General features: G+C 52.6%; 4 protein-coding genes across 4 annotated transcripts; 2 read left to right on the forward strand and 2 right to left on the reverse strand.

Moving 5' to 3' along the window:
• Positions 1 to 208: 208 nt before the first annotated feature.
• GLOTRDRAFT_139237 (uncharacterized protein) lies at positions 209 to 3565 on the forward strand (the record flags this gene model as incomplete). Its single annotated transcript, XM_007868793.1, has 6 exons — positions 209 to 712; positions 793 to 1552; positions 1610 to 1885; positions 1938 to 3228; positions 3284 to 3398; positions 3452 to 3565. The coding sequence occupies 6 exons, from the start codon at positions 209 to 211 to the stop codon at positions 3563 to 3565; spliced, it is 3060 nt and encodes a 1019-aa protein (XP_007866984.1).
• On the reverse strand, positions 3150 to 7384 carry GLOTRDRAFT_61995 (2-oxoglutarate dehydrogenase complex E1 component mitochondrial precursor). The gene is made up of 11 exons (XM_007868794.1): positions 6945 to 7384; positions 6642 to 6891; positions 4749 to 6591; positions 4681 to 4696; positions 4581 to 4625; positions 4360 to 4519; positions 4201 to 4301; positions 3960 to 4151; positions 3452 to 3907; positions 3284 to 3398; positions 3150 to 3228 (listed from the first exon to the last, which is right to left on the reverse strand). The coding sequence occupies exons 1-9, from the start codon at positions 7299 to 7301 to the stop codon at positions 3854 to 3856; spliced, it is 3018 nt and encodes a 1005-aa protein (XP_007866985.1). The 5' UTR covers positions 7302 to 7384; the 3' UTR covers positions 3150 to 3228; positions 3284 to 3398; positions 3452 to 3853.
• A 136-nt stretch (positions 7385 to 7520) lies between these two features.
• On the forward strand, positions 7521 to 10650 carry GLOTRDRAFT_42893 (CoA-transferase family III; the record flags this gene model as incomplete). Its single annotated transcript, XM_007868457.1, has 10 exons — positions 7521 to 7791; positions 7862 to 8143; positions 8197 to 8275; positions 8328 to 8484; positions 8543 to 8692; positions 8763 to 8932; positions 8984 to 9068; positions 9120 to 9231; positions 10180 to 10324; positions 10374 to 10650. 10 exons carry the CDS (start codon positions 7521 to 7523, stop codon positions 10648 to 10650), a joined length of 1728 nt encoding a protein of 575 aa, XP_007866648.1.
• A 522-nt stretch (positions 10651 to 11172) lies between these two features.
• GLOTRDRAFT_43065 (DNA repair helicase) lies at positions 11173 to 14612 on the reverse strand (the record flags this gene model as incomplete). The annotated part of the gene is made up of 18 exons (XM_007868465.1): positions 11173 to 11351; positions 11414 to 11714; positions 11762 to 11824; positions 11872 to 12021; positions 12074 to 12244; positions 12301 to 12437; positions 12494 to 12577; positions 12629 to 12686; positions 12739 to 13040; positions 13094 to 13193; positions 13265 to 13360; positions 13410 to 13482; positions 13541 to 13708; positions 13782 to 13907; positions 13958 to 14042; positions 14087 to 14287; positions 14343 to 14421; positions 14469 to 14612. 18 exons carry the CDS (start codon positions 14610 to 14612, stop codon positions 11173 to 11175), a joined length of 2517 nt encoding a protein of 838 aa, XP_007866656.1.
• Between the last annotated feature and the right edge of the window lie 1659 nt (positions 14613 to 16271).

Below are 16271 nucleotides of genomic sequence, written 5' to 3' on the forward strand. Positions count from 1 at the left end.
GTTGCCGAAAAAAGTAGGGTTAGGGTTCGCCTTCACGTGCAGCCCTGCTTACGTACGCGACGCGGTGCACGTGACGGCGCGTCCTGTTGAACGCGGGAAGAAGCGGGCGAGCGCCTCACGACTTGCGCGCTGCTCGCAGAGACGCCGCCGCTTATATTTCGTCTGGCTCGCCCTCTCACTTTATTCTTGTTCCGCGACACACCCATCCATGAAAAGAGCTTCAGACAATCTCGAGTTCAGCATTCGCGGCGACGCGCAGGAGCACCACCGCATCATGCTCGAGAACAATCTACAGCACACTGACCTGTCTTTGCATCTCTCTTCTACACCAGACGACGACAATCATAGCACCGGCGACTACTCTATCGAATATCCCAGGCACCACTCTGGTCCTTCGCCCATGGACGGGTACTTGTCGCTTGACTATCGCTCGCGAGACGACTTTGAACCTGGCAGCCACAGTCAGCTGGGTGCCTGGTCATATCCCACCGTGGACGACGACGAGGGCACCAACCCCTACGGAGGCGAGACCATCTCCACGGCAGCACACCACGCAAGTGCTCTCACGTTGAGCGCTGGTCTGGCAGGACGCGGCGCCCGCAGAGAACCCAGCTTGAGTGGTGCTGAGTACGACCCGGATCGACCAATCCAAGACATGGTAGCAGCATTGGATAGCAAGATGAGCATCTTTGATACGGGATCTCGGAATACTGTACGTCTCCACATCGACCTCTATAACCTGCCACGCGTGGATTCGCCATCCTCGTTTTGTCTTATCAATTCTCCCCACAGACGTCCGCATTCGACCCACTGGTGGTGGACGACACGGCGGAGCTTGAGCACATCGTCGACGCCTCGCGCAACGCAAGCGGCACACCACGACCCAAACTAGCTGATCATCTTTCCCGACTAGCCTTCTCGCCCAAGCGTCCCCGGAGCGCCCTCTCGCCCTCGCCCGAATCATCTTCCTCACGAGACAGAGTAAGGTCGTTACAATACAGGCCACAGCAACCACAAATTATCTCCGAGCGACACCGATCTGCCGTTCCTGCGTCGCCCTCGCCCGCAGAGCGTACTCCCCGGGCTGCGACCAAGTCACGTCAAGCGAGGAATAGCCCGGCTCGTACCGCGACCCCGTCTACCGGCGGTTCCCACTTCACGAGACTGGCGAAAGGGCTGGCAAAGGAGATACAGGAAGAGCAAAGCCGCTGGGACATACAGGGCAGGGAGGGGGAGGTGTATCTCCCGAATGTCACTGCCCAAAGCACTATTCATGAGCGTCGCTCGAAGAAAACTGGCTTACCTGAGCGGACGGAGAGAAACCCCTTCCGGGACCTGGCGAACTATCCTCACCCTGACTCCAGACCTGCTGCCCGCACTGCAGTCGACTCACCCGCTCCCTTTTCGCGTTCCCCCGCGGTGAACATGTCCAGAGGCGGTGTTCAACTTCCTGATGTCACTGGTCTAACGAGCGCTGTGGCGTCGCCTGCAAAACCTGGCCTTCAGTACTATGGATACCAGGTCGACGATGATGCCGCTGCAGAAGCTGAAGGTAAGCCGTGACCGACGTTGTACTCATTTCCATGCTCAATATGCGACATCTGCGTAGCTCGCCTGATAGGCGTCCTGAATAACCTCCAATCGAAGCTGGCTAGGCTCGAAGACGAGAACGGCGTGTCGCGTCGTCGAGTACGCGAGCTAGAGTTAGAGCTAGATGCGTGCAAAAGAGAAGCGGCAAGAGAGCGAACTGTGTTGCTGGAAGATAGTGGGCGGCACCGGCAGGGAAAGAGCAAGGCCATGGGGTCGAAGCAGCCTGTTGCAGGGCCTTCAACGATGCCTGAAGGAAATGAAAAGCGTTACCAGCAGATCATCGAGGAGAAGAAAGGTTAGTCAACCACGACCTACCTGTACTTCCTTTACTGATGAGTAACCTGCAGCGCTGGAAGCTCTGATATCTACGTTACGCACACACCTGTCTCGGCTTACAGGTGAACTCTCCTCTCATCAGGAGCTACTCATGGAGTTGCGGTCACTGCGAGAGACGGATTCTCGTACTCTGAAAGAGAAGGTGGAAGAGGTAGACCGACTAAAGGAAGAAGTCGAGAGGCTTGCCGGAGAGATAGAGGTACTACGTGGGGTTGTGGAGGAAGGTTTGAGGGAGAGGCGGATCCTGAAGTCCCAAGGCCACACTTCATTGTCCTACGTGACCGAGGAGATGACGCGGGATGTTACTGAGCATATGGATGAAGAGCAACAGGACAGAGAGCAGGAACAGGAAGAAGAAGAGCCAGGACACGTCGCGATGCCCGAACCACTCGAGGATGACGAGCCAGAAGAAGACCAGGATTCCGAACGAGATTCTGGTGCGGAGTACCCCTCCACCGTGCAACCTCCATATGACAGGACATCTGCAACGGATCGAGCGACACTTGGTTCTTATGGCGCACCGGAGGGAGGCTCAAGAAGATTCATCCGCAATCAAGAGGTGGAGAGGATATCTGAAGACTTGACCGATCGGCGCTTCGAGCGCACGGCTTCGCCCATTTCCTTCTCTGGCTCCCGTACCCGTTCCAACTTATCCCAGTCTCAGTCACGTTCTGCGACTCCTGGCCCTTCCCAGTCAAGGTCTTCTAGAGGCTCCAGCCCCAATAGTGCAAGTAACCGATCTCAAGACTCTGGCATCGGTGAGGAGTTGACCTCCGCTGGGTCGAGCAACCGTCAGCGCCCCTATTCCCCTATCACTGTGAACGCTGAAGATAGTGGTCGGATAGCTGGGCCTTCTCGGCCTGCTGCACCTACGCCTGGGCACGCAGCTGCGCGTAGGCCAGCCCGTAATACTGGCTCGGCGCAAGCCAGTCCTGTCGATGCAACACCATTCCCTCAGATCCGTGGCGAGTACTTGGAGCGGCTATTCTTCTCTGCACCCGAGCATAATGCGAAGACCTGTCGAGTCTGTCATCGCCGCCGACGTCCCGGCTCTCCGACTTTGCGCTTCCGCCCCCATTCCCGAGCTAGGGACACTCATCGGAGATACGAAGATGACGATGAGGGGTTTGCGGACGGCGGTGAAGCTGTGGAAGACGAGTTTCTCAACTTCCGCACCCGATTCGAGCGCAGACGCGCGAAGCAACGTAACAAGGAAGAGGAAGCTCGCGAGTCTTTGCCCCCTCAGACCGTGCTTGCACGTGTTGTAAGAGAACTGGAAGAAGACTTCACACACTACAAGGGGTAAGCTCGTGTTGTGTCTCCGCAATACCGTGGCCTAACCAGCGCCATCATTCAGCGTATACGTGGAGCTGGCCGACCAATATAAGGACATGGACCCCGCCTCGGATGTAGCAAAACGAAACGTACTGGCGGACCATCTGCGAGATGTCATTGACATCCTTGAACAGAAGGTTCGTTCCGACCACGCCCGTCTTCTGCCACTTCACTCACATCATTCGTGTAGGGCGACCAAATTGCATCCTTGTATGGTCTGCTTGACTTTAAGGACAAACCAATAGAGACCGAACCCACGGGTGGTGACACTCGGCCTAGAAAGAAACAAACTATCTTCGCATAATCATTGGGGCGCGGTCATCCTGCCGACCTATCTGTACATTACAACAACACTTGTTTATATCCCTCAGTAATAGTCACCACAGTCGCAGCTGGCAGCAATTGATATTGAGTCCGTTGTACCATTCGTAGGATTGCCGAACATGATCTGGAAGACAAAACCCCTTTTCATTGTAAGGAACGGTAGTGAGATCTAACCCCACTTTCATTATCGACACTAAGAAGCCATATAAGAGTTACACGATTCACGATGCAATGCATTATGCTAGGCGCAGATAGGACAGTCCATATTTCACTCAGCGAAGGCAGCGTTGAGGAAGGCTTCAACCTCTTTCTTGTGTTGAACCTTAGGTTGCCAAGTCAGTAATGAATCCAGCGTTAATTTTTCCTAAACGTACCTTGCTACCAGTGGCGACGGAGCTTGTTGGGTCACGGCCGGCATACAAGGGGTACTTGCCCTTGTGGTGCTGGGTCTCGTTCGCGGCAGTCAAGATGCGAGGACCAACGTAAGTCCAAGCACCGTTATTTAAAGGCTCTTCCTGGCACCAAAGCAGGTCGGCGTTGGGGTACCTGTCAAGGTCGGGGGTGATCTAGTACGAAGTTAGAGCTGGATGTTTACACCGTAGAGTGTGGACCTACCAAATCATACGGGAACGGCGAGAGCTGCTCAAGTCGACTGATGGCAACATCCTTGATACCCCTACGCTCACGCTCCTGCAGAAGGGCATGGTACACTTGACCTATAGAGCGCAATAGATCAGCACCGAGTACACGAACTACTACAACGATAGAGCATACCTGTGCACAGAATATGACGCCTGATCTGCTCTGGTGGATTAAGCGAATCGGGCTGCGCCTCGGGAAGGTACCGGAGGAAGTGCGAGTCACCCGTGAGTTCATCGAGCGTGGAACGCGCCTGCGGATGACGGAGAAGGGACTTCGAGAAGAAGACGACCAACTAATAACAGAAAAGTAACTAATGAGCGAGACGAATAATGAAGGGATACAGCCACACTAACCGGTTTCCGGAAGTCACGGTGGATCTGGCGACGAAGGACGTGGAACTAAAGGAACAGCACGTTAGTGTTTAGCCTATGATTTGGTCCAAAGAATACTTACGTAGTTGGCGGGGGTCCTAGAGAACATCGTCAATATATATTGTGGGATCGCAGTCAGATACGACTTACGTTGGGTAGACAATTTGCATGTTACAATCCTGATGTTGCCTCTCAATCTTTTCCGGTGTAGGGAAAACATTGGGGTGGTCATCACAGAGTTGCAGGAACCGCTCGATCCTTCCACTTGAGTGCTCAGGACCCTGACCATCGTAACCGTGGGGCATGCTCATGACAAGGCCGGTACGCTGCAGCCACTTCCGTTCACCAGAAGCTATGAACTGGTCAATGATGCACTGCGCGTTGTTGGCAAAGTCACCGAACTGAGCTTCCCAAATAGTCAAAGCGTCCGGCGACACGAGCGAGTAACCAAGTTCGAAACCGAGGCAGCCGAATTCCGACAGAGACGAGTTACAGATGACAAAGCGAGCCTGGTTCGAACCCAAGTTGTTCAGCGGGATGTACTGCGACTCGTTCTCCTGGTCGTGCAAGACAGCGTGACGTTGCGAGAAAGTTCCACGCTCGACATCCTGGCCAGATACGCGCACATGGATCTTCTCCAAGACAAGAGAACCGAAAGCGAGCGCTTCCGCGGTCGACCAGTCGATGTTCTGGCCCTCCTCGATGGTCTTGCCACGAGCAGACAAGATACGCGAGAGATTGCGGTGGCAGTTGAAACCTTCAGGATAGGAGGAGATGATCTTGCCAACATGCTGCAGCGTCTCCGCCTTCACACCAGTAGGGCGAGTGGGCAGTGTCTCCTCGGCCAGCTGCTTCGGCGAAGGGAATCCTTGCCAGGACGCAGACAGCCACTCCTTGCTGGTTGGAACGTAGTCCTTCGCACCCGCAGCTGCCTTCTCCAGCATTCCCCACACCCACTTCTTGTGCTCTTCGATGTCCTTTTGCGAGAACGTCCCGCGGTCAACCAAGAACTTGGTGTACTTGGTCAAAGGAGACGGCTGCTTCTGGATAGCCTTGTACATACGCGGCTGCGTGAAGCTGGGCTGGTCGGTCTCATTGTGTCCATAACGCCGGTAGCAGACGATGTCGATCACGACATCCTTCTTGAACTTGGCACGCCAGTCTGCGGCGAGCTGGCAGACAAAGTTGACGGCTTCGACGTTATCGCCATTTACGTGGAAAATGGGAGCGTCGATCGCCTTCGCAATATCAGATGGGTAGGGTGTGGACCGAGCAAACCGGGGATCAGTTGTAAACCCAATCTGATTGTTGATAATCATGTGGATGGTTCCTCCAGTACCATAGTTGGGAAGGTTATGGAAGCCCATGGTCTCATACACAACACCCTGGCCGGCGAACGCAGCATCACCATGAAGGAGGACACCCATCGCGGTAGCATGGGTTGCTTCATCGTTTTCGAAGTGCTGGATGGCCCTGGTCTTACCGAGGACGACCGGGTCCTCGGCTTCCAGATGTGACGGGTTAGCGACAAGGGATAAAGAGACCTTCTTGCCGGACGGTGTCGGACGAACATAGTTGGCACCCAAGTGGTACTTCACATCACCAGCAGGCCAATCATCGGGATCAGCAGTTCCGGTGAACTCGTTGAGGATGGCCTCTATGGGCTTCCGCACCACGTTCGCGAGTACATTCAGACGGCCACGATGAGGCATACCGATCGTGATGTGCTTCACGCCATGGTCGACGGACCGATCGATCAAAGCCTTCATTCCTGGAATCAGAGCCTCACACCCCTCCAGACCGAACCGTTTCTCATTGGGAAACTTGCTAGCGATGAACTTCTCGAATGACTCCGACCAGATCAGCCGGTCAAGAATCATGCGCTTCTCCTCGACGGTGTAGTTCCAAGGCTTCGGGATCTCGATGCGTTCCCGAATCCAGTCACACTGGTCCTTATCTGGGATGTGAATATACTGGATACCGACGGCACCGCCTAATAACGCCTTCAGCGTAAGAGTGACAAGGAAGAACTGCCCTACGTACAATATATACGCTTGCAGATTCTGATGATATCCCGCAACGACATAGTTCTCTGGTTTTCTGTGGCGAAATGAGGGAGAATCCCGGGGCCGAGGGTAATCTGCTTATCGAGGTCGCGTTCGGTAAAACCGAAATGACTGAGCTCGAGCTCAGGCGGGTGCACATCTTGCAAGTCAGCATCCAGGATTCCCAGTGGGTCCAGCTCCGCAATGTGGTGTCCTCGCACTTGGTATGCGCGGACAAGTAATTGCACCTAAGAATAGCTCAGTACTGTCAGCGAGACGGGACTTGGAGAAAAATGCGCACCTTCAAGTGGTCGTCGAGTTCTCCTCCTCCTACGCCAGCGTGTAAGGCAGGCGCACCGCCTGCGGGCGGAGAAATCAACTGTGGTGGAGGTTGAAAGGCTTTATGACTCGGGAGACCCTTCTCCATGCCGGAGAAGTAGACATCCCAGGATACGTGTACCGACTTCGGGTCCTGCTTCCAGTGTCGGTACATCTCCTCGATGTAGTACGCATTCGTGCCATTCGCGAACGGGTCGTTGGGCGAAGGCGGCGGCGCCGCGGTCGCCAGTTCACGATGGAGAGCTGACGGGACAGCGCGGACTAGCCTGGTCCTCGGCACTGAGTGCGGAAAGCGCCTGAAGACCTGCCTTGACAACATGGTGGTAAGCAAGCAAGATGGATGGGAAGGGTCCCGCCTCCGTCGCGTCGGTCGCCTGCTTGAGCAAAGTTGATTGGTACAACGTTGAGGATGAAGCAATGCCCAGCGCGCCTGCCGACCCCTCCTCGGCACAGTCCGGCATGGCCCGCGTTCCCATGCATCATCGCTGCACTGTAAGCAGCCACCAATCCTGGATTGTCCTGCCCACACTCTGCACGCATGCTAGCGTGTTATCCAGCTCGCAGTCCTGCTGGGAGACATGTCCTGACAGCGACGGGACCGCGTTTGCTACTCAGGTCGCGTCTGGGACGGTGTTACAACTCGGGAAATAATGTCCAAAACACCCCCGGTGGAATTCCTCCGCCCTTGAAAGGTATAAAAGTCTTGGATCTAACCAGGGTGCTCGCCGGTCCCACGTCGACCATGCTCCTCGCCGACTTAGGCGCAGACGTTGTCAAGGTCGAAGAAGTAAGCAAGGGCGATGACACGAGTGAGTGCTGAATAAGCAGCACCGCGTGTGCCCACACACAGTCCGTCTCATGTCGAGACGCGCCTCGTAGGGTCATGGTATCCTCCATCTGCACCACTGCCGCCCGACGGTGGACCTCCCGAGGCTGCGCATCTTCCCCCCGAGTCGGCGTATTTCCTTGCCGTGAACCGCAACAAGCGTTCGATTACCGTCAACTTCAAGCAGCCGAAAGGATTGGAAGTCTTACACAGACTAGTGAAACAATCCGACGTTCTCGTCGAGAACTTCATCTCTGGCAAGCTAGCAAGCATGGGGTTGGGCTGGGAGCAGTGCCATAAGCTCAATCCCAGACTGATATATGCCTCCATAACTGGTGTGCTGCGAAGGTCTTTATCTGCATGTGTCCCCATTGCTCACAGAAACTAGGGTATGGTCAGACTGGTCCGTATCGGACAGCTGCTGGTTATGATGTGATCGTGGAGGCAGAGGCCGGTCTCATGCATATGTCAGTGTCCAAACTGGTCGGCGTTCCTGAACCTTACAGTCGAGTTTTGCAGCACAGGAGAACCAGATGGCCCGCCTTGTAAGGTCGGCGTTGCCGCGACGGATATTGCCACAGGTCTATACGCGCACGGTGCAATCATGGCCGCATTGCTTTCGCGCCAGCAGACGGGCAAGGGTGTCTGGATCGACTGCAACCTGTTCGAAACCCAGGTACCAACACGCTACACGTATTGTGCGGCTGTCTTGACTCATTCGTAGAGCTTGAAAGATAGCCGGCCTGGCGAATATCGCATCTAATTATCTAATTGCTGGTAAAGAAGCCGGACGGCATGGCACCTCCCACCCATCAATCGTGCCCTACCAGGTCTTCCCCTGCAGGGATGGTTTCCTCATGATTGGAGCCGGCAACGACAAACAGGTCGGTCCCGTTGTGTCATCTACTCTTCTGACTGATGTCATTGTACCTGCTGGGCTGCTTCGATACGTAGTTCAAAACGCTCGCGGAGAAGATCCTCAAGAAGCCGGAGCTCGTTAATGACCCTAAGTTCTCTACGAACGTTGCACGGGTAGCGAACCGAGCGAAGATCGTTCAGTGCATCACCGATGTCCTGATGGAGCACGACAGAGATCACTGGCTGAAGGAATTCACGGGCTTAGGGTAAGTCCGCGAGATTTTTAATGGGGGAGACAATTACGACGTGTGGGGTAGAATTCCTTTTGGGCCCATCAACAATATCAAGCAGACGTTTGAGCACCCTCAAGCAGTCGCGCGTGGTATCACAGTTGATGTTAAAGTACGTGATTGTTATAGCCGCTCGAAAGGGTATGTTGAAACGTAGGGACAGCACCCCAGAGCAGGTGATATCAAGCTAGTTGCTCCTGCTGTATCGTACAATGGCAAGAGGATGCCCGTAAGACGGCCGCCACCTTGGCTGTCGCAGCACACGACCGAGGCAAGTCGATTATCACGATTGATCAATTCGAGCGTCACTCATTAGACAGATAGGTCCTGGAAGAGTTGGGTTACAGCCAGGAGGAGATCGCAGATCTCAGGTCCCAGCGAATCGTCTGACGTCGGTAACTCGTCCGAGCCGTCCGAGGCGGCTCCTGGGACGGTTGACGCCTCGTGGGGGAAGCTATGCATATGAGCGTGCCTGATGTTTATGCAAAATAAGGTTGGGGATGCAAGATCAATAGATAAGGTAGGAATGCCGCACGTAAACAAGGTGGGAGAGCAGCGAGGGAAAGGTATGATGACCTCGATTAGCATAACAGGTCATGTAAGTCAACTGTCGGTAGAACATACGGACCGTGCTGTTGTGAGAAAGGGGTTGCATTCACGTCATCTGGCAAAACGGTGAATGATTGCTGGGCCCGAGAGACTTGCAGGGCAGTCTATCGACGTCTTTCGGCTGTAGCAGCGGCTGTACAACAGAGACCGCGCTTGGTACTTAGGGTTGTGGCGACAAAGTCCATTTACGGCGCTGGCCGAATATATTCCGTTGATAATCAGCCACTCCGTTGCAGCTGCCTCCGTCGCCGCCTCCTTCTCTCTGCTACCCGTCATGGCTGCCAAAACGCCAGAGCCTGCTCGTGTCGCCTCGACCCCCTCTCGCCACGTCTCAGAGGAGCCTTCAGCGCGCGCGTCCATCCCTCCCGACTCGAAACCCGCCAAACCCGCTGAGTCCAGGCTCCGATCACCTTCTGTAGAGCCCTCTGCAGCCATCGCAGCCGGGAAGACGCCGGAACTCGAGGCAGACGTGTCTGACGCCGATTCTGCGCAGGTGAGCTCCTGTGATCTTTGAGATTCGTGTTGTACTCTGGGCTGAATCCAGATATTTGCTTGGCCGTGTCTCTTGATCTACGTCTGATCTGCCGGGTATTAATTCAAATTGAAGCCTGAAGATGATGCTACAGCGACAATAGATATGGAGACCTTCCACCAAATCCTCGATCTGGACGAAGATGAGACACACGACTTCTCTCGCGGGATGGCTTGGGCATATTTTGGTCAGGCAAGCTCTACCTTCAAAGAGATGGACGAAGCCTTGTGAGTACTGTGTCGTATATTTAATTTGCATTCTCTAAACCTGGTACAGCGAGAAGAAGGATTTGGCGAAGCTGTCGTCGCTCGGACATTTCTTGAAAGGATCATCGGCCGCGCTGGGCGTGACCAAGGTGCAAGCTTCGTGCGAAAAGATTCAGCACTACGGTCAGCTGCGAGACGAAGAATCGAACAAGGATTTGACGGAAGAATCTGCTCTCTCGAAGATCAAGCCCCTCTTGTCACAAGTGAAGGTCGAGTACGCAGCTGCGGAGAAGTGGTTGAGGAACTGGTACCGCGAAAACTCAGTCGATGAAGAGGTCGACTCGTAAGGCGATTTCAGGCAGATCCTATTTATCTGAGCCGTTCCGGCAACTGGTGTCAGCGCGATTTGCAGGGAGGCCAAATCCTCGACTGGGCAATGCCGTACAGAAGGGCATGACCGCAGATCGCGACCCCCCAGCAGTCGATACGATACTTGCATACCTCTGTCGAACATGTAACTAATTGTTCCTTTTCCTCCTTTCCGTTTCCCATTACCGCTCGCAGTCTTTCATTTTCTTCCGCATTGTATCCCTAGAAACTAGGCTGTTGGATTTCCTGTAACTGCTTTCCGCTGGTGTTCTCCGATGACGTCACAGGACCATGGCAGATCAAGATCAAGATCCGAAGAAGCAGGGCGGATCGGCTTTACATGCCACAACTACTTGCCACAGCGCTGTGGCCTTCCAAGAGCGTATCAGTGTACAGTAACATACATACGGGGCCAAAATAAAAATACCGGATGTAGCTATAGCGCGTCAAAACATGAAAATACAACTCGCAACTCTTATAAGCTCGTGGGACTAGTACTGTCAACCCCGCTTCTGACGAAAGAATGCCCCCAGTTCCTTCATTGCCTGTCCGAACGTCTCACAGCTCAGCGTGGTATCGCCGATCCACTTGGGGAGTTTCTTGCGTATCCGAGGGGACGCATAGCGACAATCGACCAGGATTAAGGAGGCCCAGTCGCCACGGTGCCGGATAGCTCGTCCTGAATATATGTTCAGTCGCAGAGCCGAGCCTACGAGAACCGTCTCAAGGCCGGTTACTCACCGATGCTTTGATTCACGGCATTCATGCACATGTTCTCATATAGCTCCATTCCGGCATCTCTGGCACCGCTAGAATCATCCGATTTGATAACCCCCTTGCTCTGCAGGGCCTTCACGTATTTCAAACGTTCTTTCAACTCCGGGGAATTTAAGTTCGCAAAGGGCAAGCCAACCACAAGCACGGCTCGTGCCAGATCGTCCGAAAAATTGAGACCTTCCGAGAGCTTTGCCCCGACGACTGCGAACATTAATGCGCCGGGCTTCCTACCATTCGCCGCAGTCACCTTTACCAAGTCGTCAGTCTACGAGCAATGCAGCAGTCGGAGAATGTGAATACCCCTGAATACACATGTCTTGTATACTCCTGCAGGACTGCATCGACATCTCCGTTATCGCGGGGCTCATAGAATATCTTGTGTGAGATCAGTACGGTGCTTAGGGACCAATCACGGAACGAACTTTCTTCTTCGCGGCTATCTTATCAAGGAGCTTGCTTTCTGTCCAAGCTACCTTGACTTTGTCAAGGAAGCTGTACGAAGGAAAGAAAATCACCATGCCGCCTGATATGACGTTTGTGAAGTTGGAGATGATTTGACCCAACTCGGCAACCTGTCGGACGATTCAGCGGATTGATCATGTACGTGGAATCGTTAATACGTACCAAAGCCGTGTTGCTTCGCTGGTCATACTTGAAAAGCAGATCTCCGCCCGCTGGTCCTTTCTTTAGTATAAGTGTCTGTAAATTCGTAGACGGTATAACGTGGCCGCAGGAGAACGTGGATATCCGCTCCGAAGGTATGTGGGAGAACAGCTGATGGGTGAAATCTGACATCTATTGAGAGATATCTCACACCATGTCGGGCATGAGATAGTATGCATGAAACTCACCGGTGACATTGTACCACCGGCGAGAATGACCGAACGAGCAGAGTCGATAACCTCGATGAAGTGGGTCGACGGGTTGAGGTGTTGGTACTTGATCTCGGACTCCTCTACTTTGGATCCTGATATAGTGACTCGACCATCTGCCGGTAGAATCGTAAGTGTTCCGACATGCGTTGTGCACCGTGAGGAGACATACCCTCGCTTGGGTTATTTAAGGCCATTAGGAACGATTCTACTGCATACAGGGGAGGAAGAGCGCCTCCCCTCGCGTGGGGCAGACCTGTGGACGATCATCAGGTCCTTCGCAAGTATCACAGTAGAGGGTAGGTACCTGCCGTCGTGGTATCCTGAGACACCTGATCCGCGTAGCCACTTATTTTTCTTGCTATCTACGAGAGATACCCTTCAGAACACCTGGCACCGGAGGCGAGTGGGTCTCACCTTGCTGGAACGTAAATAAGTTTCCACCTCAGCGAAGTTCACGCCCTCCACCTTGCGGCCTAGACTACGAGTAAATTCACCAACAGTCAGGACTTGCGTCGTATCTTTCTGAGTCGAGCTAGATGACAGTAGGGATCGTAAAGCATCCAGTAGAATCATCAATCGTTTGAGATGTAGAGCGTGGTGCGACGTGAGGCGAGTCCGGAATTTCGTGAAATATATCCGAAGTTGCTCTGAACAAGTGGATAATAGACGGAAGGAGAGCGATATAGTCGCCAGGGAAAGGAGCGTCGATATAAGATCTAGGGTCACTTCCCGGTCAGCGGCGACATAGAACAAGTCGGGTCACGCGTACTGTGAGCCTCGTCAATAATAACAATCTGGTCAGTTAGATCAATCTTCAGCGCTTCTCGCGCTGTCTTATCGAGCAGGAGGTTGTACGGCAGTAGTACGAGCTGAAGTGTATCCATTGACCAAGGCACGAAATATTGAGTCGGCTGATCTTTCGAAAGAAGACACCACCTACCTCTGCCTGTGGGATTGCCTCCCTGGACCCGAAATAAGGGCACGTGCCTAGCGACTGCCCGATCTCCACCAATTCTTCAATATCTTTGGGAGATGCCTGAGCAAGAATGTCAGATCATGCTGGCCTATCCCAGCCCGCTGCTCACCAGGATATGATCTCTGAGTTCCATCAGCCTTGTGCGATCGTCGCCAGATGGGAGGTGGGGGCATCGTTTGCTGCTGGTGTCTGTGGTAGTGCACAATAAATCGAAGGCGCACGTATAGCGTATCGAGGCACGTCTTACCAGACTGCATCTCCCGGCAGGCTTCGTCAATGTCCCTAAGCCGTTTCACTTCCTCGTTGATGCATAGGTGCTTGCGCGAGCCAAGAGCAGTTGTCTTCGTGATGCTGGTCGTATCTGTTTCTGTTTCGTCGAGGTTATCTATTTCAAGGCAAGTGAAAATTCTAACTGTGCAGTCTTGAGTCGAGATACTCACTGGTATCGAGCACGGCAGTAGACCGCAGTCGGATGGATAACGCGGAGTGTTTCAGTTTTCGAAGCTCGGATAAAACTTGAGAAAGCTGAGAATGTGTTCGGGAAGCATAATATATTTTTGTAGGTATGGGCACAGGATTGGGCTCCTCCTCATTGTTCTGGGAAACCCTTACAGAGCCCATCAGTATGAGGTCAGGGTATATGAAAGATTCAGACACTTTTTCATGAGGGCACGAACGGCCGGACTGATATTATCATTGACATCGGAGGTGTCAACGTTATCCGGTAGGAAGGACTCGTCTTCTGCGGGTCTGTCTCTCGTATTCGCGGAGACACGCTGAAATAACTTGAGCTGTCCATATCCGCAGGCGAAAGATGTCTGCGTACCCGCCTCTTATGCACTCTTCCAGACGACGCTTTCCTAAGTATGAGTTCATTTTTCCGTAATTCAGCGAGACGCCTCTGGTATTCCTTTTCTATCCTTTCCTGATCACGTTGACGTCTGTTATGATCCTGAATAGTGACCCAGTCGCCATGATCTAAAGAAGCTGGAAGGTGACCCTTTAGTAGATATTTTGAGAGGACACTTACCTTGCTCTCCACCCATAATAGCTTTGTGCGAGCGCATCAAATTATCCGAAAGCCAGGTGAGGCTTGAGCAAAGCAAGCTTAACGTTTTGCCCTAGATTTACGCGTGAGCACACATCGTACTGATGGAGGTTCACGCACAGTTCCCGTCGGGCTCTCTATAATGGAAACCTGGTGGTCTTCGATGGAGGAGTAAATGTGTTGCATCAGACTTGTCTGAATATCGTACGGTAGTTCATAGGGAAAAGTAAGGAAATCATCTGGTGGGTGTAAGTGCAGAGACATGGCACGGCTAAATGTGATTCCACAACGCGTTCAGTTATGGTCGCGCAGGTCGCGTGTCACGTGACTAGTGACTTGTCACGCCGCTTCAACCAGTACCCCTGATTATACCAATGGTGCGGGACACCTAGTCACCACCACTTTTGGACAGCGGCAAAATCCATCTGGGTACAAATATTATATTCATATTTTCAGTATTTGTTTTGGTATATATTGTCTAGCATTGTAGCATAGTGCAACGGCGGGGCTGAACTTGGCTCCCAGTAATATAAGTCAATTTACCCGACAATTTTGAGCTGGAGCTTCACACTGGCCTGAGCTATGCCGCCTCGCAGGAAAGCGCAGAAGGATGCAGCTGCTCGTGCTCGTGCAAGAGGTCATCAAGCGTCGAAGACACCTGTGCATATTCTTACCAAAGTTCCACTGCAAACTTAATCCCATTGAGTTCTTCTGAGGCACCGTGAAGAAGTATCTGCGAGAGAATTGCAATTATAGTATTATTATACCTTCGACACTCTGGAGGAAAACCTTCCGAAGGCCATGGTCCAGGTCAAATTGGAGACAATGGGAACATCACATGATCCATTCGATGGACACTTGTCGTGAAGGGCTGGGAGCTAAAGATACCCAGCTGAAGGTGTGGCAATTCAGTTCCAAGCAATACACATCCCACAGGCATGTTCCGGAAGCTTTGGCTCATCAGTTTGATTCATAGATACTAAATTAGGCAGCTATATTACCCAATATGGTGATTACATAATTGATATTATGTCAGCTGGCAAAATTGGAGGTATCCAAAATTATAACTCCTTCAATTTTGAAGCTATTGAAAATCCCTCTTGGGGAATTGATCCTTATCATAAATAGAGTGTTTTCCCAAGACAGCTAAGGCAAAGGTCGAAATCTATGGGTGCTATAAATTTGGATTGATCTGGTCAGAGTGCCAATATCTTGTGTGCTGTCCTCTCTATAACGTCTGGTGCATTTCGATCGCGAACTAGCACTTCCGTCATAGGTCATGGTCATGTGATAGGGCTGTCCTAAATTTATCTGTGGCAGAATGTGAGCACCATGCATTCAATGCCATTCATAGCGCGCATCACTCATCCCTGAAGCTCATTCAATAGAAGCATCTGAGCCTGGAATAATGGGAGAGTATATGCACTATTCATTGACCTGACCAGTGCAGCCTCCCTGTGTGGCGGAGGATTGTGATTGCCACGGTCCTCCATTTCTGAGTAGCATACATCCTGAGTTTGCGAGTATCTGTTCTTTTCTGTACCATACAAATGTAATGTTACTGTACAATACATAACTGATACTCAGTGGAAGCATGTCAGATTCAAAGGACAGGTGAAGCCAAAATGTGCTCAATTTGGCAGGTCTGCTATTTTGGACTACTCATGATGAGTCACGCTGTGACAGGAAGTGCTAGTTCACAATCAAAATGCGCCAGACATTATAGAGAGGACAGTGCACAAGATTTTGGCACTCCGACCAGATCATGCTGAGTCCCCTCTATAACGTCTGGGGACGAGACTACCAGAACCGCAGTGTACGAGGGTTCAGACACTTATTCCGCTGGCTTTACGTGGTTCATGCCTTATTAGGCAGGTGGTGCTCGGAGGTTCCCGGGAATTCCCACGCCTCACGCGACATGTT

Source organism: Gloeophyllum trabeum (assembly GCF_000344685.1).
Source record: "Gloeophyllum trabeum ATCC 11539 unplaced genomic scaffold GLOTRscaffold_00008, whole genome shotgun sequence".
Classification (NCBI taxonomy): domain Eukaryota; kingdom Fungi; phylum Basidiomycota; class Agaricomycetes; order Gloeophyllales; family Gloeophyllaceae; genus Gloeophyllum; species Gloeophyllum trabeum.